Consider the following 24,042-nt stretch of genomic DNA (forward strand, 5'->3'; position numbering starts at 1 on the left):
TGCAGACTGTTTCAGGTCTGCACTGTAGGTTAGTGTCATGCTCCATCTGGGGATCCAAGCCATTGCCATAGCAAAAAGTTGTGTCTGTTCCTTCAGGAAGCAGTTCCTTCAGGAAGCAGTTCCTTCCTGATTTATCCATGTTCCCCAACAGCACATCCCAGATCTCTCTGCTGATCCTTGTTCCCTGGCAAGGTACAGCACTACGCAGCTCTTGTGCTAGTTATGAACCAACAGATTTGACATTAAAAGCAAGACATTAAAGCATTAGTCCAGCTAAAATGCCTTGTCAACACTGTGAGAGCAAAATGGATTATCTAGGGGCAACTTAAGTATGTGTCTCAGATTTCATCTTGCCACAGCTGCTAGGCATAGGGTCATGTTATTGATCCCATGAGAGTTAGTGTCTCCCTGAGTCACAGAGGAGGTGAAGCAATAAGTGTATTGATTCATATATTTTAAGATCAAAGGGACTATTATGATCACATAATGTTTGTTCCTGCATATCATATAATTTCATCCAGTAATTCCTGCATCAAACACAAAATGTTTCAGGTGATATATATCTTTGAGAATGAAAAGTAATTGTTTGTTGTGTTGATTTTTTTTTAAACTCAAATGATGAAGGAATCATCTCAACAATTTGTTTCTGAAATAATTATCCTCAGTCTTGAAAATCCACAGCCTGAAGTTTGAATTTGTCTAGTTTCAGCCTCTTGATACTGTTTCGATATGCTTTCATGTGCAAAATTAAGGAGCTTTTCACTCCCAGAAATCATTCTTTGTAGTGATTTAGGCCATGAACAGTCACAACACTTTCCCTTTATATTCTCTGAATAGAGTGAGATGCTTTATTGAGTTATGGCCATAGGAATTTTTGATGATGAGCTACTCAAAATGTAGCTCATCACAATAGAAAACTGTAGGAATAAGGCAAAAAAGGGATGTCAAAACAGTGTCAAAAATATGGGCTTCAGTGTAGACTTCTTCCTTTTTATAATGCACATAATCCACTGCACACCATAATAAGCATATCAATAGGGTGTTGACTTTTTTTTTAGCTGAAATACATCAGATCAGTATAAAGGCCAGTTTTACATCTAGGAATAAGAGAACCACCAAGACATGTTTGACCAACTAATTAAAAGTACAGTCTTATTCCTTTGCTTCCTATGTTGCTTTTTATAATCTTCCGTTCGGAGAGATCTGACCTAATGGATATTAATGTAATGGGGAGTTTGTCAGCCATGTCTGAATCTTTGAAATAAACCTTGTTATGTTATGCTAAATTAAGTTTTCCTGTTCCCAAGCCAGGCCATTCACTTTTTTTTTTTTTCTGTGAATGCTATCTCATTTGTGAAGAGCTGGAAAACAATAACAGTCTAATCAATCAAGTGGAATAGAACAAAGTGGTCTTCATGTAAATAGGAAACTAATTCTGGTATTGTATAAAGAGTAGAATACAGAAGAAAGCAAAGACATTGAAGTATGCAGAACAAGATAATCTGAGTAGTATATTTTTGTTGAGATGATATGGAAATATATTTTTTAGGAAAGCAACCTTCCTGTTGCAGAACATTAGTCTCACATGGATTTACATAAATTTACATATGCTTTATCAAATGCATAAAAGGTCAGGTAAAAAAAAAAAAGGTAGAATTCAGAACAGTATGAAACTCTCATTCCTGGGGGCCAAAAGGAGAGCTGCTGTGGGAAGGCACAGCTCCATTTAGTCCCAGGCATGCAGTACAATATTCTGTTGCTGGGAAAAAGAGCCTTTGATTAGGCTTGTAGCAAACTTTAACATTCTAACGCCAATGACTCAAGGTTTCCAGACAAGGGCTGTATTTTATGTCTGTTCAGTGCCCATATCAAATGAAGTACAAATGGGCTGGGGTTTGTGCTACCTGATTTTCTGTACAACAATTCTGAAATTTCTGAGACACCAGATTTGGTTAACTTGTGGATTTTCCAATAGTCACTAAGACTGGCTGAACAAAGAAGTGTGAATTATTCTTGCAATTAACTCTGATTCTGAGGCAGATAATCATCATTTTAAAGTGCATTAAATATGACCTGCAGCTATTTGATCTCATCATTTGCTCTAATCCTCTCAGGTCTTGTAAGCTAAACAAAGGTGGGTGAATCAATAGTGAGATGGTTTTGTTCCAGGAGAAGAGCATATGCAAGTCAAGTGGAACAATACTGCCTTTTGTATTGTTACTGAATAGATGTCCCTGCACACTGCACTGCAGTGATAATCTAAATGAAGCACTCCATGTATTTGGGACCTCTGAGGCTACACCACTACTACATCTGTGCTGGGATGTCACTTCTCTCCATGCCCTGCAGGCTTTTTGTTGTGCTCACCCCCATCACACAATGTCTTGATACTAGCAAAATAAAAAAAAAGCGCCCTATATTTTTCCTAGACTCACTGGTATAGCCTTTTGCTTGGTTGCATGTCCTTTGTACTCACTTGCAGCTGATGGGAAGTTACCAGGCTAATAGCACCTGCATAAATGTACAAGGGACAGCAGGCTGAGCCTCTGGCTCTGAATGTGCAGAGAAGCAAACCTGAAATCAGTGTGCTAGTGGAGCTTATTCTTTTAGGGTGTAATATGGAGACATATATGACACTTTAAAGGGAAAAGAAAACCCCAACTCAGAAAAAACCTGTTGTGTTATTCTGTCTCAGTTCTATTTCACATCTTTATATTATATCTATCTTCATCCTGTCATCTATGAAATTAATTTAATGCCCCATAATTCCTAAATCTAAATGTCTGAATTCACTCTTGTCTGTTGGCATGAACTGATGAAGGGCTGTTGTGCTTCACTGGTGTGTGAATGAAATAATTTACTTCCTCGCTTCCCTCAACAATGCATTTCGGAATTTACAAAGGTTAGAGTGTCTGCAGAGCACTTAGAAAGCCTTCCACAAAAGGCACCCCTACTATGCAAAGAACTACTGTCGATGTTAGTGAATCACTTCAGCCACCAAGGGAAAATGGGCTTCCGTTTTAATACAACAAAAAAACCACAACAGTATTTACTGAACACTTTAAAGATAACAACAGCTACATAAATGCTAAGAATTATTAAGGTTTCTTTGTGAAAACATTAATTGCATGGTGATAAACAGTATTGCAATGTTTGAGTCCATATACAGGCAGATAAAGCACCTTTGGGTTACAGGGAGCCCAAAACTGAAACCATCCCTCTTCCAAAGTCTCCAAGATGAAACAAATGCTCCCAACAGGAAGGCTTCCATGCCAGAAGTCTCATTTTGGTTGAATAGTGTCTTTGCTGAAGCTAGATTCAACTTCAGCCTGAATGGGGCAGAGAAAGACTTCACTGCCGGTTCTCCACCACGGAGCCCCCAGACAGCCTGTGTGTTGTATCAGCCAGCACTAACAAGAGCAAGAAGAGAGAAACAAATCTCTTCCTTTAACCTGTGCTAGCCCCACATTTCAAAGGCTGTTTAAAAATAAGAAAAGCCCATTATAGCATATGATCACTCAAAAAAAAAAAAGCCCTGACCTGGTAACTGCATCCTCTCAGAAGGTCAGCAGATGCTCTGTATGGGACACAGGGACCCAGGTGTTCTTCACATGTTTCACAAGATCCCCAGCTGCAGTGACCATTCATAGAGACAGCTGGACAAAGGACTTGAAAGTCCTAGTCTAAGTAGTGGGGAGAAAACATCTTCTCATGGACAGGCATAGTTGAAGAAGCTCTTTGCTGAGTAACTGCTCCCTCTGGGATGAGACAACTCCCAAGAAATACACCTGGGAGAAAGGAAGGGCCACCTGTAGATACGGACACCTGCATTTGTTGTCTCAGCTTCTTACTTCAGCTGTTGCAGGATCATTGTTGGATTGCCTTGTCCTCTCTCCTACACTCTGCTACCAGGAAAAAATAGGAGACCCTCACCAACAGTGGATGCTTTCGCAATTTTTAGGAGGACTGTGTGATTACTACAGCCTGTCTGATATTAAGAGTACTTATTGCATAGCTACTGAAGACCTTCTAATGATTATTCACCTCCTTTACAAATATGGAAGGGCTTTTCACCTTGAGAGTGTGGTTGTTGTCAGTTGTTGATCTGTAGAAAATGTAGGGTGAAAGTTAAATGCTGTGGCCAGGCTGCCCAGAGTCCCTCTGCTGTTCTCCAAAATAGTATGTTGATCTTCAGCCCACTGGAGGCTCCAAATAAACCTGTCTTCTCTAGTGTTGTTTGTCAAAGAAGTTAGGGTGCAGTCCCTTGTAATGCCGTGCAATTTAAGATCCCAGTAAGGCTCTTGAGATTTCTGCGTGCTCAGTATTTTTTAGTCTTTTGCAGATCTTAACCCTGGATACAGTCATCCTCTAAGTATCTTGCATAATTCTTTGGTTTTGTACCAGTTCATCTGCAAGTTTGTGTTAGGCACAACATTATTTTAATTCAAAAATACAGCAGCATAAATTACCTAAACAAATAATTTTTTCTTGTTACGTGGTTGGAAAATGTAAAGTTTTCCTGTTTAATGTGGAATAGAAATTGAATAGCAATTCCAGCATGCAAGAAAAGGTACACCCGGTTCTGTTCTCTTAACCAGAACACTGACTTCTTACCTAACTTACTCACAAAAAGAATAACTTTTATCATTTGATAATACATATGGCTAATTTGCAATACGTAAACTACATTCGTGCTAGCTCACCTAAAGATTTCCTTTTAACTCACCAAAGCAAAAGTGCAGCAGTTCAGCTGAATCCTAGGCAGACACTTCTTAAGCAAGATATATTTTGTGTCCTTACAATCTTCCTTGTCTTCAACTTTTAAAGCAATTTTTCAGTAATTTGCCAAGGTTTGAAAGCAGGTGAAATGCCTGGATTTATATACTGAACTAACTTTTTATCTCAGCTCACTGTAAATTAATCTCTAATGTTTTTGTGGCTAACAGGACATGGTATATACTGTTTATACTGCAGAAATGACTGGGTTTTAATGGGGTGTCTTAGAGCAACATGGTTAAAACACAGCTCTTCACAAACCACCTGCAATTTGCACTGCCTTCCCCACACAGGCACTAGTAGCATGTCTAAGTGTCTCAACCACAACAGAGGCCAAAACTGCTGTTCAGACTTCATTTTCCATGTCTGCATTAATTAGTGGGCCTGTTTAGGTATGGCTATGTGTAATTCTCTCACCAACTGTTGAAACACCTGTACTCTGTGCACTTCTCCCTTAGCTCCTGCCACAGACCTGGGGAACGAGTGCTTTGCATAGTAGCTGTGGGTACTAAACTGTAGTGTCACATATCTGGGTGCAGAACATACAAATACCATTTGTGTAGCATCTGTGCTGTTTGTTGTGCCTGATAGCTGAATTTCTGATGTACTTGCACCTGTGGAAACCCTGTCTGGTTTGCTCAGCAACCAGTCCTCCTCTACCAACAAAAATGCACATGAGGTCCCAACACATAAGATCTAACTAAGGATCCTCATACACTGCATGGGCATTGCGAAAACAACTGCTCCACTGTGTTTCTGTTGCTGGACAGATTGGCAGATCAAGATGCTGCAACTGAAAGAACATCCCCTTGCTTTTTGTTTGGATCATTTTTACGGAGCTTCAAGTGGTAGCAAAAATGTCACCTCAGCCCTGGGCTGGCAGGAGAACTTTTGCTGTTGTGATGGCTCAGGTGGGATCTCACCTCTAGTCTCACGTGGCACTTGGAGGTAGAGAGGAATGGTCACTGTCAGCAAAGGGAGGGCAGGGGCGTCATGGGGCCATTCCATGACCAACTGAATGCAAACAGCTGCAAGGTCTGGGTATCCTTTTGGCACAAGGGCGCAGTGCTCCCGACCCACACTGTTGCAGGTGTGTGGCCATGACAGCGTGGGGCTGCATGTCTGAAGCAGCAGGAGTGCTTGCCTGTGCGGGGATGTGTGGGGAGCAAACGTTGCTGCTGGGATCGCTGGGATCCTGGGGGACAGGCAGGGCTGCTGTGCAAACGCAGCTCCTGGGCCACTCCCTGCTCTCGTCATGGTGCCGTGGTCAGCAATGCCGGGCCAAGGCCCCAGCCTGTGGTGACCCTGTGGCAAGGGCGTGGTGCGTTCAGGGAGCGTGTACTGGACAGGCTAATCAGTTCTGCAAACTGTTCCAACCTAGGATTACTGTCATGCTACTTGTGGTCAGGGCACATCTCTGTCAAACTGCATCTGCTACAGGGCTGCATTAGCTTTTCCTTTGCTTTTCCTTTGCACGGAGGAGTCGGAGGATGCGTTCGTTTTTTGTTAGTTCTGCTGGCAGTTCATTTGCCTGGAACAAAAAACCCTTGAGGTTAGCAGAAATGAACAAGTATTTCCCAATCATAGTTGAAAAGCATTACACTCTACAGAAGATGGTACTGGGCATTATAATGACGTGGGTTTTTTCTAGTGTTGTCTCCACCACTGCTGAAGGTATCTTAGGAAACCATCTTTCAGTGTTCAAGTCTCACTTAAGTCTTCAAAACAATCCAAGGGTGGAATTTGAGTGACAGCTTATTTTGTGCTGACTGTCCAGGCTAAATTCCCTTGGGCTCCCTATGCTTCTGCCACAGAAATAAAACAGAGCATGGCTGCTGATTTTTGGGGGGCAATGAGGCAGGTCCTTATGTACTAAAGTTCATAAAAATCCAAGGGAAGATTTAAATTGCTATAAAATAGTGCTATCCTGCAAGGTTGGTAATAGAACATGAGTTTGTTTTTGTTTTTGTTTTTTTTTTAATTGAATACAAATTTGGTAACATAAAGTATTTTTGATGAAGCTGCTTCTGAAAATCAGTTATTCTATCCTGCAAATATACTGTGTCATGCCAAATGGCATGTTGTTTACAAAAACTAAAAAAAAAAAAAAAATCAGTAGGAGGGGTTTCAGCCACACACTTTCTTCTACTGCACACCCTGCTGCTGCAGATCACTGTCAGTAGCAGAAAAATCTTGTACATTTTTCAGGTTATAGTATCAAACCAAAATGTCTGTTAACACAAACTAGTGTGAGAGAGGCATTTACTGTGCTGCCATCAAGTGGAATGATGTAGAAATTAACAGCCACAGATTTTATATTAAATGACCAAAATATTTACAAGATATGGGCTGGATTACTTGTTTTACAAACTTTCACTCACCTAGCCATAAAACAGAAGTCAGTGCCAGACCATTCATTGACAGCTTAACAAACCCAGCTAGATATCAAACTCTAGCAGCAAATAGTTCAGAAATATGTCAAAGGAAGACACATTCACAGAAATTATCAAACATTCAATGTTAAAACACTTCACAGGATAAAACCGTGGTAAGTTTTCTACAGAAAATTTGCTGTTATCAAAAGAATGCAAAACTAATTCAACAAACTTACAGATCTACAGTAAGATATGGGAAATATGCATGTAATTTGGGATTTTTTTTTTTTTTTTTTTTTTTTTTTTTTTTTTTTTTTTTTTGTATTAGCAATGCCCTGAATTCTCCACAGAAACATGGGCTGCCCCCACCTTGATGGCACACACGGCTCCACCGCTTGGTGCTCCCCGTGCTCCTCGCCCGGGAGGAGGCTGTGCCAGGACCTACCTTGTTCCTCAGGCAGGGATCCGCTCCTGCCTCCAGGAGCAGCGCCACTGTCCTCACGTTGCCACTCAGGACGGCTGCATGGAGAGCAGAGGTCCCATTCTAGGAAATGCCAGTGGAGGTGTTTGTACCGTGCATGGAAAGAGAAGCAAAAGGCAATGAAACACAAATGTTTGCAGAGAACAGACCTACGAGTGAGAAAGAAGTAACATGGAAGAGATTAGGTCACCAAAGGCGTAGGGTCTGTTTCAGGGTGCTGGCAGCCTAGTGGGATGTGAAGGGAGTGATTTTAAATGCTTTAATAAAAATGAGAGTCAAGTTCACTTTACCACAGCAGTATTTCCTTTTAATAATCACCCTTGTCAATAGATCAGAGGTGACATGAACACAGCACTTGTTTCTGCCTGGCAAAATCAGTCATTAGCAAGTGAAACAGAAGCACAAGCAGTAATGGAAGCCATCTGTGCATTTTATCTTCTCTCTCTGATGATTAATGGCCTCAGTGTCAGACAGCTGACTGGTGGGGTTTTTAATGGTTGGCCTTTTGTTTGTGGTTGCAAACTGACAGTTCAAATATGTGTGGAAGCTATTTCATACTTGAAATTAATAACTAAGTTGATGCCACCAGCATTTTCAAGTACATTAAGTTTGCCAGTCATTTGCATGCACAGAGGCTATCAAAGTATCTCTTTTATGGACGCATAAAGTTAGGTCAGCCATTAAAAAGCAGCTTCAAAATATCTGTTATTTTTCAAGTCACTTTATGAATTCAGAGGAAAACAAAATCTAGTAGGAAATCTGCTCACAACAGATCTTTTAGGACACTATTTTTCTGACTAAATGCATTAGAGGGTTGGGTATAATGTTAAAACTGTACAGTCAAGAGCAATCTACTTACAATAGAAATAAAATCAAGTGACAAAAAGCAGAATTTCTTCTATGACACAATGTGCTTCCTCATTCCAAGAATTAAATTCATGGTTTTGTTTAAAAAGATTTGTGAGCGGCATTAAGGCTAAAAAAGATAATTTCATTTTTGTCTTGATTTTTTTGAGCTCAAATTCCTATCATCTTCCACTAGAGTAGTCAGAAATACCAGGTCTTTCATGAGACCCTTTGCCTTCTTGTGTTCTGCTGAAAAATCTCAGTGTTTCACTACTAACCTTCAGCAGGCCAAGTGTGGGAGAGAATTTCAGCAACTCTTCTATCACATTGTTGTACCCTTTAATGGCAGCCTTCAGTAAAGCCGTTGTACCATCCTTTAAAAAAAGAGGAATGTCATAAATGCCTTGCCTGCATTCCCCTTGCAGGGGAAGCTGGAGGGGAAGAAGAAGCTGGAGGGGAAGAAGAAGCTGGAGGGAAATGCCAGCTCTCCCCATGCCTCTGAGAGGAGGGTCTTCTCTGCTCATTATCTTTGAGAAGGCACCTCCACAGCATGTGCTGTTGGTTTTAGGGTACCTGGAGGATTGTTCCTCTGGCAGGGGAAAACTTCAGGGTAAAATGAACCATATTCCATCTTTGTCTCTCAACTACGTGGACATTTCCATTCCCTTATTCCAGAAGGTACTGCCAGGAAGCTGTCCCAGACACAATGGGAAAAAGGAAACCATGGTGGGACTTTGCAACCTGACAAACAGGAGGGACTCTGGAGGCACCAATCCAGGCAGACTTACAGCCCCCCAAAGGAGGCATTAAGCTGCAGACAGAGTGCAGGAGGAAGTGCTACTCACATCCCGCGCGGCGTCTCGCTCTGCTCCCCGGAGCAGCATCACTCGCACCACTTCACTGTGACCCATCTGCGAGGCAATCCACAAGGGAGCTGTCCCGTCCTGCAAACAAAATAAGACTGCTGATGGCTTCACTTCAGTGTTCTACGCCCTCTGGTATTTTACTGCCCAAGCCTACTGGAATGGACATACTTCAATTACTCGATCAAATCCTGCATCACAAGGAAACAGATGCAGAGCTGTGTCCAAAAACATGTGGGAGATTGGTGTAACAAGTTAGAACTGCTTCAGTTTGTGGAGTAGAGCCACCCTTACTGCCTTCTGTTGCATAATTTGCCAGAAATGTGCATTGCTCTGTGAAATTAAAGCCCAGTTAGGCACCAGCCGTGACTAAAACACACAGGGAGGTTTGAAACATAAGGGCTAAAGGTATCCTGTGTACTTTGAACTCTAGGTGGTTAACTGTGACAGAGGATACAGACAAACCTCAGCATGCACAGGCAGAATCTGCAGCTGGGTGCCTGTACATGGGGAGTGAAAGCTGTTTACAGAAACTAGGGAGCAATGCAAGGTAATCACCAACTTTCTGTATTAAATTACGTTATGCACCCTCAGGGAATCTGGTAAAAACGTCCTGCCTTACAGTGAAGCTGAATATTTCACAAATTTTATCTTCAAAACTCCACTAGAAAACAAGGGAATTATCAAGGAATCCAGCAAGAAACAATCTGCTTTGGAAAAGTTGTCCTATGCAATCATTATTTGAGCACAAAACCTCAGAAAATAAAATGCGCATTTGGAGTAAGCTAAACTTTGTGATGGATTTCCCTCCCAAAGGCAAAGGTGAATTGAAGCACTAGAAGTATTTCTCACTGCAAGCAGAATTTAGTTTTCTGTCTTTTCCTCTTTTTTATTCTAAATTACCTGATTCTCCAGACTGAAGGAGGACTCCAGCAGTTATGTGGTGCCAAACTGATTCTCATGAGCCTTTAAAAAAGGTTTTGCCTGTAAGGATTTTAACATAGAGGTGAGGCCCCACAAAGCAGGGTGTCTGATCCTGCCTTTAGGTCTTGCCAGTTCCCCTCACCACCCTCCGCAGCCTGAAGGCTTGGCTCGAAAGAGGAAGACAAACTACACTGAGACTTCAGCAACAGCCTTAATGAGAACTTTCAGGAGAAATCAACTTTTTACACTAAATAAGATATTGCCACCTTGATCAAAGAAATAGTCTTGCTCCCCAGTGCCAGCTGAAGATTCCTGTGACTTGCTTATGCAATCCAGAAAACCATTGCTGAACCAGATCTCTGCTTTCCATGGACTAGTGAATTAATCCTTTCAAAGAAACAGAAAAATTATTTCTTCCTTTGATATAATAATCTGGGCTTCCCTTTTTCTGATTCTGAGAAGGAACAAAAGCACATCCTGAGATCTTCAGTATTCTCAAATGGTGATCAAACATGATCTTTGCCCACCCTTGTATAATTTCTCTACAAGTTAACTCATTGAAATTAGTGACTGACCTCACTCTGGTATATATCCTGTTAATACAACAAGTGTTCTTTGTGATTCAAAAATAACAAAGGCTGTCATGTATACAGAGTATGTGATGTTAGTGTGATGGCAAAAAACATCACTCTCCGATTTACAGTGTTTTCCCTCCCAGTAAGCTGATGCTTCATATTTTTCTGATCTCCCCCACCAGAGGGCTCCAGAAAATAGCAATAGGTGCACTGAAAAAGCCTGTAAAACTTGGGAAATGTCTGAGAGCAGCCTACACAATTTAATCTGCATGAAGAACCAATGCTGTGCAAATTCACACTTGTATTTACACAAGCAATGAAAACACAAGCTCAGCATAGGAAACATAGCAGCTTTTTTTTACTCACAGTGAAGTTCATAGGAACAACCCCCTGTTTTCACGAATAAATGAAAAGGAGTAAAAGGAGATACAAATGTCGGGTAACATCACTGCTACCATTAATTGTCATTAATAGTATTGCTGTCAGACATCATCCTCAGCACCTCAGTTACAAGACAGAGGCAAAAGTACATTATGAGGAAGAGTGGCTATCTTGGAGGACTTAGCCTGAAGAGAAGAAAGATAGCAAAGATGATAATGGGCTCACATTGACTATGGTCAGCTTCTTTCTCTTAAGCAAACAGCATCTAGCATTCAGGTTTATGCAAATATTTATATGGAGTAGATGAGCTTTCTGTCCATTTTCATGTTGGTGAATGATGCAAAGCAGATACTACATTTTACTAAGAGGTCACATGAGAATTCATGTGTAAACAGATTAGGGCTTGGAGATGAGTCAGGAAGAAAGTGAGAATGGGGAAAGATACAGTTCGAAAACTATGCTTCCTCGTCCCTCTGCCCACCCAGCGGACTGCAGATCACTACAATCCCAGAATAACTTTGAACACCCCATAAGTTTTTAAGGTGTTCTTTTTTCCACATTTGGCTACATGCTAGTATATATGGACAACACCTTACTATATCCAGCAGCTAGAAGTTCCAAATATACTCTGACTGAAATTATTAATGCTCTTTCTCTTTCCCATTAACTAATGACTTCATCTTGCAGCTTTGAATCTCAACTTTTGCTTGTGGCTTGAAGTTTTAGAAAAGGCCAGATTAGGGTGGAAGGTGTAAGACCCTTCTAATTCCCAGTAGGAACTTCTAGGGGCAAAAACCTCCAACTCTCAGGCTGCTCAGTGTCATCTCCTCCTCTGCTCTGCCCATTAGTCCACTTGCACCACTACACCTAATTTGCCAATAGCAAATTGCTCGCTTGTCTGAAGTGCACCCTACGTGGGTTTACTGGTTTACACCTATGTGTAATTGCATATCATACGCTAAGAAAAAAGTCATTAATTTTCAGATTATTTTGAATCTGCTTAGCCAGTCGGAATAAAGCCTGTTGGGACACAGGCTGCCAAAACAGCATTGGCAAAGAATCTTACAGCTTTGTTTTGTGAGTTGAAGAAGCATAGAAATATCTCCTGTAGCAGGCTTCAGACACTGCCCCCAGCTCTGTCTAGACAAAAAGATGACAAAAGAATTCCTGCCCAGCTCCTCAATACTGGCAACTGCAGAAGGCAATTACAACCCAAGAGCAATGACATTGCCAGGGACGAAATTTTCCAGGAAGCGTCACTATTTGGTCTTGTGAAAGCTGAGCTGAAGGGCTTGCACATGGACAGGCAGGACCATCCAAAATGCTCTGTGGTGTCAGAAATACCCCCACGGGACAGGAGGTGGGACACCAGACTGAGGGGGAACTGATACCCACCACAGCAGCAGGAGGAGACATAGAAGGCAGATGCATGTGTGTAGGTCAATGGATTAAGCCAACAAAGTAGAGAGGAAAACCTGGACACCATGAGGAAGGAGAAGCATGAACTCACACCTGGCACTCTGCAGCCTTGTATTCGAGGTAATGTTGCCTGGAAAAGTTTTCTACCACAGTGAGAGCAATGTAGCTTGTAAATGAGAATGAGAGATGTCTGGCATCAAAACTGCCCCTTCTAGAGCTACATTCCTCATGACCAGCACACCACCTTGTAACAAAGTACAAATCCATTTGTTAGTAAAAAAGAGACTGAAGCCCATCCAACCATTACTTGACTAATTAAACAGTAAAAATGTTCCATTTGTTAAGGAAATGTTTCAGATTAAGTGCGACCAACTACGAATGCCACGCACTTATCCAGGCATAATCTTAGCAGGGATCGGAGGTACCCTCGAGCAAAGAAGGCCTGTCCTGCTGGAGATGAAACAGAGGAGCCAGGAGGAACATTCACACAGAGACAAGTCTTTGCCTCAACTAAGATTAAAAAATGCCTCATGAAACATTGTGTTGTAGAAATTGGATTAGAGAGCTAAAAAAATGGTGTCAGAAAGCATTAGCTGCATTATAATTACAGATAGCAGAATGCAGTTTTAATAGCAACAGGGTTCAGCTAAACCTAAGACTCCCCAACCCTGTTTTGACTTATTCAAAATGTATTAATGCATACCTTGGTCTCTCCTTCTACACTGAAATTTCAGACTGTGTTAATTAACAGCTTTTAACATTTCTTAAGCTTTTTTCTTGGGAGACAGTGTGGAGGCAACCTAGGAGCAGCTAATGCATCAGTCCAGGGGGTAGCTGCCAGCACAGTTCTGGTGTTCGGAGGTGGGGCTAGGGGCAGCAGGAAAACTATTTTAGTTAAGGCTCTTAAAATACTAATCCTCTTTCCTTACACCACAGCTAGGAGTGTACACAGACCTACACATGCAGCAGAAGCATATAGATAAATGTCTGTTGCCAGGCTATGATTTGTCATGCTTTTGGTGCAGATGAAAGGAAATACTGAAAATACCTGGCAGAGCTTGTCTCATGCCACGTTGTCTACTGTTATTAGAGTTTTCGCACTCATTTGCTCTCGCCTGCTGCTTTTTCACTTGCTGCAGTCAGTGATCATAGCCACCTGGCAGATGTGCATGACTGATTACAAGGACAAGACCTTATCCCATCAATTTCAAATGTGCAGTGAAGACCCAGGACAGCTACCTTGCCTGCAGGGTTTCAGCAGACCACAGGCGAGGCTCTCTCAAAGCAGGTAGAGATTCCTGAGAAGCCCCATCTCTAACCAGACACTTCTACATGCTGGGTATAAAGCTAGCTGTGCAACTCCCACCTCTGGCTGTTTAGGCACTGATTTTAGAGTCAAGAAACAGACAAACAATTAAGAAACCCTTTTATTTGGAAAGCAAGAGAGCTTTCATACATGTCTCTGTATACCACGTATGCTTACCTATCCCATAGTTAGTTTAAAACCTAGAAAGCCTCTTGCACCCTTAGCTAACTCCAGCATCCAGTGATGTACGGTGGATATAGCCCCAAACCCCCCAGCAGTAATCTCTGAAACAGCCACAAATCTAGCTCACACTTCCCATTCAATGATCAAACAGCAGCCTCACAGCTTGCAGAGGAGCTAATTTCATGGCTACCACTGGTTGTATGTGTTTGCAACATCAGGGCCACTAGAGTGACTAGCTGGAAATGGGGAGAAAAGCTTTCCATATGTATCAAGAACTTGCAGAGATGAAGGCAACACTCATGCTTGAATTTCAGAGTGCCCAGGAAGGATACAGAGTAAAACAAACAAATAAACAAAAGTAAAACTAAAAATAAAAGCTTTTGTCGAAGATAAATTTCAACACCAAAGCCACGTCTGAAGGTCTGGAGATTTCAAAGAACAGAATTTAGTACTGCCTCCTCCTAGAGCGCCCAGATTTTCAAAAGCTTTTTAAACAATTTTCAAAAGAACTCAGGGATGTCGTAGGCTGTGTAGACCTTCAAAAGTAATGTGGTACAACATAAACAGATCAGTAGTTGCAAGAGGTAGTGCTAGGCCTTTACATCAACATTCCATCCAGCTGGAAGGTTTTATTTTGATTTAGCTTGGTGCCTGACCCAAACATACGTGTGGTTCAAACCTGTTCAGAGGAGCAGTCAGTGGTTTGATCTGCTCTAGAATCATAGAATCATTTAGGCTGGAAAAGACCTCTGAGTCTCACCGTTAACCCAGTACTGCCAAGCCCACCACTAAACCGTGTGCCCAAGTGCCACATCTAAGCTGTCTTTTAAAAACCTCCAGGGATGCTGACTCATAGGGTGTAAGGTGTAGATCTAGAGCAGAGCTTTCAGTTTCACTTCTTCCAGAAATGACTGAGGTACTGACTTCAAAATCATGTTACCAGTCTGAACTAAAACACAGAACATGGGCACAGCCACAAATTGCCTTCCAATGAAACACCTCCACAGGAACCCAATGCCTGGAGAAATTCCAGTGTTAATTTTCAGAACTATAAAATTAGAACCCAGCTATGTCCTGAAGTGTTGATCATACCTGTCGTGGCTGGTTAACCTTTGCTCCTGAAGAAAGCAGCAATCGGATGACATCCAGATAGCCTCCTTGTGCTGCCAGGAAAATTGCAGAAGCCCCATCCTAAGAACAAACACATCCATCTTACACTGTGTTGAAGTGGTGCCATTTTTCCACACAAAAGCAAATCAAACAGAATCAAGTTCTCATTCCTTAGTCATTATGCTTTGTAACAGTAGATATACAGCCATGCTCAAGAAATAACTATCAAAATGAAAAGTCTAGTTCATAATAAACTATGGCAATATTTTCATTCAGTATGCACAAATATTGGCTCCCATCATGTATCAAATCCAGCATTAAATCCTGGGTCTGGAATACAAGAGTCTAGTTCCTTAAGGCATTGAGCTACATAACTAGAAATTAGTTCCTGTACAGCAATTATTTAGATTTTATATGTTCATGCAGATGTGTTCTGCTACATGGATACATGGTGGAAACACATCAGATACTTTGCAAGACTGCAAAGCCCAGCACTGAAGTCTGCCCTTGAGGCTGAAGGAGTCAGACCTGTGCCATACCACTATGCCACCCCAGAAACCACCATGCTACTGCTCTGGCACGTCTTGTAGAAGAGACTTCACTGTAATATAGTATTCTAAAAGTATTTAGTAGCCGTATAAGAAACCAGAATTTTCCTGCAAAAAGCTTGTGAAAGAATAAATTGTGAACAAATACAGGGTTTTATTTTTCTTTGATATGTCTTTCATGTGCAGATGTTCTCAGAATTTTACTTCAGAGGAACTTCTTCCATAGGGAAAAAAAAAATTAGAAGTCATATTTCATTAAGTGTTTTTGATGAAACATTTTCAAACAGCATTATAATCCATCTAACCAACTAGAAGTAGACATCTATATTGAGGGTGGGACAGGTGTTTATCCATCCTACATCCACAGCACTCAGCTCAGGATGTGCTAGGACAAGTTTTCCCAGGAGGCGAGAATCTTTTAGATTAAATAGAGACATGAATTAACCCCTTCACTGCATCTCAGATGCGCAAGTACACATCTCATGCCTACCCAGGCAGGTACTTATCTCAAAATACAGGGCACTTTAGTGAAAGCCTGTTGTTGACCTTGTTGGCATATCACTATGTTGGGACTAAATGCTGTTGCCTGCAGAGAGAGTGCTTAGCTACTCCTCTAGCTGAAAAACCCAGCACAGATTTGGTGAAGCATGAGCTGAATATACTGCCCCAGGGACTGAATTTAGGATGTTTGACATTGATTTCAAGACAAATGTCCTGGTAAACAAAAGAGGTGTCTGCTGGAACTATAAATGCCTGCCCCTGGGCCCTCTGATGGGCTGTTTTCTCTGGTTGCTGTGTGAGTACATGAAAAAAACCTGTTGGTACCAGAGCCTTTGCAGGCTTCCTCCCGAGACAGAGAACATGGAAATTTAGAAAGTAAACAAGGTTTTGTAACATTAAAAAGGCTCTTTATTGTAGGATCAATCAAGATGGAGAACCTTGCATTCACTGGTACCTATTTGATTTGAACTGATGCTGTAATGAGAATGCTGTTTTGAGGCTATAACACATTTCTGCAAGAAATACTATTTACTTAGGGTATTCTTTTGTCTCCTGCTCTCCTGACCCCTCACGTGAGTCAATTTAATATTAAAACATTGATCTGGATGGTTTTTTTGAGGAGTATCCAAATGTGTGCTCCAAATCTCTCTCATTTGTCTGCCTGCCAGTGAAACTGCCACCCAGGTACCACTTAACAAATGCAGCTTGGTCCACAAAAAGAGCTAGACAACCCCTATTTTCAAGAGATTGTATTCTTATTTTATTACACAACTGTTTCTGACTGGCTTTGCCCAACGTCTGTGAGCAATAAAAGTACATTTCTTAATCCAATTGCAAATATTGCTCATTTCCAGGAGAGACAAGGAAGTTATTTTACTGCCTTGACCTCTGGGTAAGAGTCTGCAGGTGTGGCAGCATAGCTATTTTTAAATTGAGTGGCAGCCCCTGGGATTACCCTGCAGAGGGATGAATCACTGCCCTCAGATCAGAAAGACAATTCCTACTTGGACAGCAGCAAGGGTGGAACAGCCTGCTTTATAAATGAGGGGTGAGGCAGCATGGTGGGGACCCCGCTATGACCACTTCTGCAGTCACCAGCTTTTGACTCCCATGCCAAGCCAGTAGGAACTGGGAGTGCAACAGCATCCTGCAGATCCAAAGCCAGTGGAAACAGCTGAAAAAATTCATATATCTCAGGGAAACAACTTCCTCTTTGTCAGTCTTGAGTGCCCTGGGGTAGGAAAGAGTGGTGGGAAGCAGGGGCAAAATCTGCTACTCATTTTCGTTGAATGCCGAAAAGCTCCACTTATCTGTGTCTCTGTTGGAGTAAATTAAATCCAGAGCTTCATTGGTTCAATCCAACTTTCTGAAAAGTCAACTAAACAACATCAGATCAGCCATTTTAACTGTACTTTGCCCAAAACCCTGGCAAACTGGAGATTCAAAAATATGAAATAACATAATTTTAACTGATATTAAAAAAAACCAATTTGAAGTAATTTAAATATTTTAACTTTTACTATTCTTTCTGGCAGAAAACTAATGTACTTCAGAGGCTCTAGAGCTGTTCACTCTTCTGCAAATCCTGGTAGAACATGACATGCTTTTCGTCCAAGGCTAATGGGTAGCACAAGTCTGTTCCAGATTTGGTACATATCCTTCATACAGATAATGAACCAAAAGGCAGCCAAAGAATCTTTTCTGATTTTGCGCTACTTCTCTCAGCATTGTGAAAAGCAGACAGTTAACAAAATTCATATCTTAGAGGAACAGAGTACTATAAAACGGCAGCGTTTGGCAAATGCCTGTCTGTGCTGGAGCCAGGGTGTCTGCTGTTGTCCAAGCAACAGCACATTTGTTCCACCACCACCATTGTCAATATTGTGTGTGTCAAATAACTCACATAGAGCTGGTCGTGAATGTTGGCGCCGTGCTTCAGCAGAGTTTCCACTACTTTTGCGTGCCCGTACTGACAGGCAGCCAGGAGAGCTGTGCCTCCGTCCTGTGAAAAAGCAAAGAATGGCTACAGTCAGGTGAGAGGCCAGGGGCTGGACTGAACATCACCATAATAAAAGAGCCAAACTTTAAGACTTTTCAGAATCTGCCTCACAGCAGTTCAGTAATGAGTAGCTACTGAATCTTTCATAACTTTAATGCCAAGTGTTGCCATGTAAAATCTTTCAACTTGGCTCAGTCACTATATACATTTTTCTCCTGAGGTTTTTTTTTAGAGAGGGACAGGAACTAAGAAAATTCTGCTTTTTGTTCCTCATCTTCTGCCTTGCCATTAGAAGCTTCGTTCCTTCCACAAGCTCCTCCATGTCTCTTCATTTTACAGACAAATTCCTCATGCCTGCCAAACTCTTCTACCGATGGAAGGACAGCACACCTTTCCACTGCTCCAGAGCCTATTGATCATCTGCTCTTTTTCGGCCACAACCTTGTGCCCTGTTTTGTCCTGCCTCTCATCTGTGGATTGCTGGCCTGAAACTGAGTAGGGAGAAAGCATTTTAAAGTATGCTAGCTAACTGTGGAAGTGTGAGTCCAACCAAAAGCATCAGTGAAAGCACCATTACTTCTGCTTGAGAAGTGATGCCTGCAGGTGGGATCAATCCCAGGCAGCTAGAGTTGCTGCACATCACCACTAAAGGGAGACCTAGGCACATGCATCAATCCCTGCTTGTAGAAACACTCCCTTGGGAGCCATCTGAGAAGGGAAACACCTCAATGTTGCCGGCAATTGACTCCAAACCAGCTGAAACAATTGAGACAGCAAATGTGGGTCTTGCCATCTTAAGGGTGCTGTGCCCCACCCAAAAATTCTCAGTATTTCTGACACAGATGTGGAGAGGAAGTTCTTATCTTCTGCCTGGGATGGCACCATGCCATTGTGCAAAGATGATGCACACAACAAAATATCCCAACCATAGGTCTGCTCTCTCCTTCCCTGCCTTCTCCTAGTCTCAAGCCTCTCCTCCACAAGATAAGCTATCTAAAGTATTTCAGATAAATGGTTTCTAGAGCTGCTATTAACGTGGACACAAGACTGTGCTTTCCCCTAGACTTGTTCTCTGAAACAACTCCAAAGTTGTCTGAAATTTTCCACATAGACAGATATCCACAAAAGAAGTTACAGCTTGAATGACCAAATGGATCTTTTATAATGGGAAGTGACAATCAAATTTATTGATCAATGGTGCAATTTCATGGCTATAATAGCCTGTGAAAACTCAAGCTCTGACATGACAGAACTAACCCACAGGCACTGTTTACAGCTACCCCCAAAACCTCATCTGCCTATGACATCGAAAAGAAAAGAAGGCTTGGGTGTCAGCAAAGCCAGAGATGTGAGGCTGTTGTGTGACAGTCCAAGAATTGCCTATTAATTCTGGATTATTTGAGCAAATACAGTGTGTTATCAGGTCAGTGGAGTTAAGTTTCTCTTATGAGAAATTAGAATTTCCTGCCAAATTAAACTACTGTAATTTGATGGGAACTGCTGGAACAAAACACAAAAGCAATCACAATTGTGCCTGGATTAAGAAACACCTAATACACCATAAAAGACAATGAAAAAGCTAATAGCTTCATGAAACCTATTTCCTCTTTCCAACCAGCTGAAAGCCACTTTGCTCAAGTGGTGACTCACCAGATCAAAGGGCTACAAACAAAAAAAAACCTGAGAAATTTTTAAAGATCCTTAATCCAAAGGAAGTTGAGAGAGAAAGATTAGTGAATTAAGAAGAGAAATTATGCTATCCAGACTGAAGGTCTTCTGTGGAGAGGCAGGGAAGGAAAAAGTTTTAGGAAGCTTAAAAATATTAAAGTTCCCTGTATGGAGGGTAAATAGACACGCTCGGTTGCATATGGGAAAAGTTTGTTTATTGCTTTATGGTCTGGCTTTTGTTTTCTAAAATTCTTGTGTTTTCCACAAACTCCTATTATTTTTAGACGATTGTTTGGTTATTAACATAATGACAGGTCCCAAATAAAAGGCAGGCCTGCAAAGCTGATCGCAGTTGGCACAGCAGAATCCCAATGTGTGATCCCACCTTGGGAGATGTGACAGCTTGGGGTTTAAGAAGGGCAACAGTCTCCCAAGATATGTCTAATTAACTCCAAAAGGGGATCCTGACCAAGTGTTTCGTTCAACCCAGTGAACAGTTTTAGACAGATTTTTTTTTTTTTTTTTGGAAGAATAACACAATTCCAAAATACACCATTTGGATCTTTCAGACTGAAATGATTGAGTTTTCCTAAATCAGTCTGATCAGAGTCCAGGGGTTAGAAGAAGAGCATTGGATGGTCCCCAATTCCATCTGTCCACTCTGAATAAAATATTTACTGGGTCAGAGACAACTGGGTAATAACTCCTGGGCTCATAGATCTGGTCCCTGATCAGGAAGACAATTGAGCTCTAAGACCTGCTCTACTGTCTGTCTGATATATGAAGCTGAATACATTCAACAGAAGGGACTGGGATTCCTCTGCATGCTCTGAGTTGGGGGTATCACTGTGAAAAATCAGATATACATCTTTTTGTAAGAAAGAGAAGTTGGGGGCAGGAATCTTTTCCACTGACCATGTGGTAAAACAGCACTTAGTTAAATCAAGGAATTGTCAAACAGTGCAGAAGTCCACTGTTTATTAGTAGGAGAAAACTCAGTCCCGCTCTTGCCTCTATTGAGCTTCTATCTGGTTTTCTCTCACACTTTACTCCAGCAGGCTCTAGCTGAAAACCCCAATGTTTTACAGACCATAGGGAAAGCAAAAAAGTTGTGGGGGATTAAAAAAAAAAGTGAATGACAGAGTTTTAACATCCCTTTTAGCCACGTGATTACCTCTTCCTTTTGGGCTTCAGCTGAGATAAGTAAAAAGCTGAAGTAGCGTCTTTGGTATTGGCAAGCCTCTTGGAAACTCTGAGCAGGGCAGCAAATGGGAGCTGGACACATGAGCAGGCACTGAGGCACTCCTGGGGCTATCACCCCTTCTGCAGTGGGCAGGAGGCCGTCTGTGCAACCTCTGAGAGAAGGCACGTTGCCTTGGGTTCCCTTCTTGCTCATGTCCTGTTTTCCTGCTTACCTATTAATCCTGCTCTGCAAATACTTCCAGCTCAGATAGGAGACCCTTTTCTCAGCTACCTCTGCAATTCTTCCCCTGAAACCATTTTTCTGCCCTCCCCAGAGTCTGTGCTCCTCACTGCCAGCACATAACAGCAGCTGCCAACCTCCAGTGAAAACACTTGGAACAGCAGCACCACGCTAAGTGGTGTAGACTTCCCTGTCTGTTTGCCGACTCCTTTCCTCTGTTATCATCACCTGAAAGTAGCTTAGAATTATACCTTTTTTTACCACCACTGAAATATGCTGCAGAGGAGGGGAACTGACCTTCTGCAATTGCTGCCTGCTGAAAAATAGCCTCTGACATACTGTTCAACATGCAGTACTGCTCAGAAAACACGCCACCATGTTTTTTAAGAACTCACATGGTTAACACATCTATCAGAATAAAAGAAAAAAGTTTCAACCTTTGTTAAATATTTCTATGGATGTCAGACTGGGACAATGGAGAATAATATTAATGATTAATATTATATGTAATAATTATAATTATATAATAATTAACCTTCAATAGTACTATTCATTCTCTTTAGATCATCAGCATTTATTGCTAATTACTTTATGACACTGTTTTAGAATAGGTTTACTTTGCCTGCCATAGCACATATCAATTCTAATGATACAAGGCTTAACAAGAATTGCATGCCTGTATTAAGATAGTTCTCCAGAATTCTCATATATGAGTAACAAATGCAGTAATCACAATTTACAGATAAGTGCATGAAAAAGATGATGGGCTTTGCATTTCCTTGCTTTAAAGTCTCTGTTTTCTAGGATACATTCAATTTGTGTGCTTATTCCAATTCCATGTCTTAATTTATAATAGAAATATATATTCTTTGCAAATGGATTCATTTTGCACTGCCCTTTAAAAACAGATAGGATCAGCTATATCTTTTCCAGAGCTGCTCCCAATGGAGTGTCTTAGTGAAAAAATGCCTTGTCCCTAACCTAAAAAGGCATATTTTATCAACTATATTGTTGCTGGGGTTTGGGAAGGATGGAGGAGCCTGTCACCTTGGTCACCTGTTAACGAAACGATGGAATTATTCCAAGCTATGAAAACCACATTATTAAATCAGAAGATTGAACTGATACAAAGCCACTCTAGCGGGCCAGTGGAAGATGTGGACTGTCCATGTGCTACACCTCACTGGTGCCTCCTGCTCAGGCACCCACAGGGTGATGCTGCTGGAAGATCATCTCACATGCACATCACACACCAGTTTCCCATGTTACGTCCATTGGGAGCTGGTGTTATCTTTCAACCAGCTTGTCTGGACATAGCAGAAAGCTGCAGCCTGGGGAGGAAGAGCAACCTGCAGCTTAAAAGATACTTGGCACTGGCATATGGGCCAAGTCAGGTCTGGGTTCAGAAGAGGAAGGCAGGAAAAGAGGGGCTGGAATTAAAGCTTCAGGGTGAGCAACACTAGACCCCAAACTTGCATTTGTCCAAAGAGGGAAGCCATTTGGAGCAGCTGAACACAGGAATATTCTTTTATAATTTAGATCTTTGCTCTCTTTTATCTGTCCTAGTGTTTCACATCAACATATTTTGTATGCTTCAAAAGAGATTGTATGTTTTCATGAAGGGTCAGGCTATTTCAAGCCTGCTGTTCACCTCCTGGATCAAATCTTGGCCTCTTCACAAACTCCTAGTTCACAGACTGTGAAAAGATTGAGTGAAGATGTAACTGTCCCTCTAGACAGAATAAGGTACTGAGCCTCTAACTTGCCAACTGAATGCAAGGGAAGATGACCCCTCTGAATCTTGCTAACCCGCACCCATACCCTGAAATAAAAGTTAGAGAAGCAACATTTATTTTAATGTGCAATGTTACCCAATAAATCTGTCCCATGTGAGATAATCCAGCACTTTAGGATCCAGCTGTTGTATTTAACACTGCAACCTCCTGCTTTGCCAACTTTCACAGCTGCACTCCATGTTGTGTTAAACAGCCACAATTTCATTCATGCTTTTATTACTGATTGCTGCAGTGGTCAGAGAGTTGCTCACCACAAATACAGCTCCCTGGGGTATCAGAATCCTACTGTATGGGCATGTGTGGACTCTGGCCACAAAATATCAGGATTTTTAGCCCCTGGAGCATAAGGAGCTGAGTTTCTGATGTTTCATCAATTCCCTTAGTATTTAGAGCCTGTATTTCCAGGGACTCCAGAAAGCAGGTATGGATTGAGGGAATCATTTGAATCACAGACTAATATATCTTGACAAATTGATTACTGTGGGGTAAAGAACTATTCCTTCTTCAAAGACATCACTAGGAATCCCAGGGTAAGTGACTGACAAGTGTCCTCCTCCCCAGATTATGGGAATGCTTCAAAATGTAGCCAGCATGTCAAGGACAAGTATACTTAATGAAAATATGCTCCTTTTCACCCCGTTTGCTGAAAGCAGAGGTGCTAATACTGCCTTGGGCAAAGAAACTGGGTTGATGTACTGCTGTCAGTGATGAGCTGCTGTTGACCCCATGAGGGGTAAGGAACCCAGGCTCCACTACCTGTGCTTTTGGCTATTCTAAGAAGATTTTGGAAAAGGATCTGCCTGAACAAAGAAATAAAAGCTCTGAGGTGCATTTCACTTTCTTGTCCCTGACGGGTAAGTGGAAATCT

General features: G+C 41.7%; 1 protein-coding gene across 4 annotated transcripts in view; it reads right to left on the reverse strand.

The window, feature by feature from the left end:
• Nucleotides 1-1,484: 1,484 nt before the first annotated feature.
• Nucleotides 1,485-24,042, reverse strand: part of ANKRD29 (ankyrin repeat domain 29) — a 46,439-nt gene continuing 23,881 nt past the window's right edge. For 3 of the 4 annotated variants that reach the window (XM_032123620.1, XM_032123629.1, XM_032123607.1), the window contains 6 exons: nt 18,192-18,290; nt 15,222-15,320; nt 9,324-9,422; nt 8,757-8,852; nt 7,597-7,695; nt 1,485-6,307 (listed from right to left, as the gene is read on the reverse strand). In XM_032123620.1, coding sequence (XP_031979511.1) covers nt 6,224-6,307; nt 7,597-7,695; nt 8,757-8,852; nt 9,324-9,422; nt 15,222-15,320; nt 18,192-18,290 — 576 coding nt within the window. In that variant the 3' untranslated portion in view covers nt 1,485-6,223. Of the gene's footprint in view, nt 6,308-7,596; nt 7,782-8,756; nt 8,853-9,323; nt 9,423-15,221; nt 15,321-18,191; nt 18,291-24,042 lie in introns of all 4 variants that reach the window. The other variant, XR_004242979.1, reaches the window with a different exon arrangement.

The sequence above is a fragment of the Corvus moneduloides genome, chromosome 1 (genome assembly GCF_009650955.1).
Source record: "Corvus moneduloides isolate bCorMon1 chromosome 1, bCorMon1.pri, whole genome shotgun sequence".
Taxonomy (NCBI): domain Eukaryota; kingdom Metazoa; phylum Chordata; class Aves; order Passeriformes; family Corvidae; genus Corvus; species Corvus moneduloides.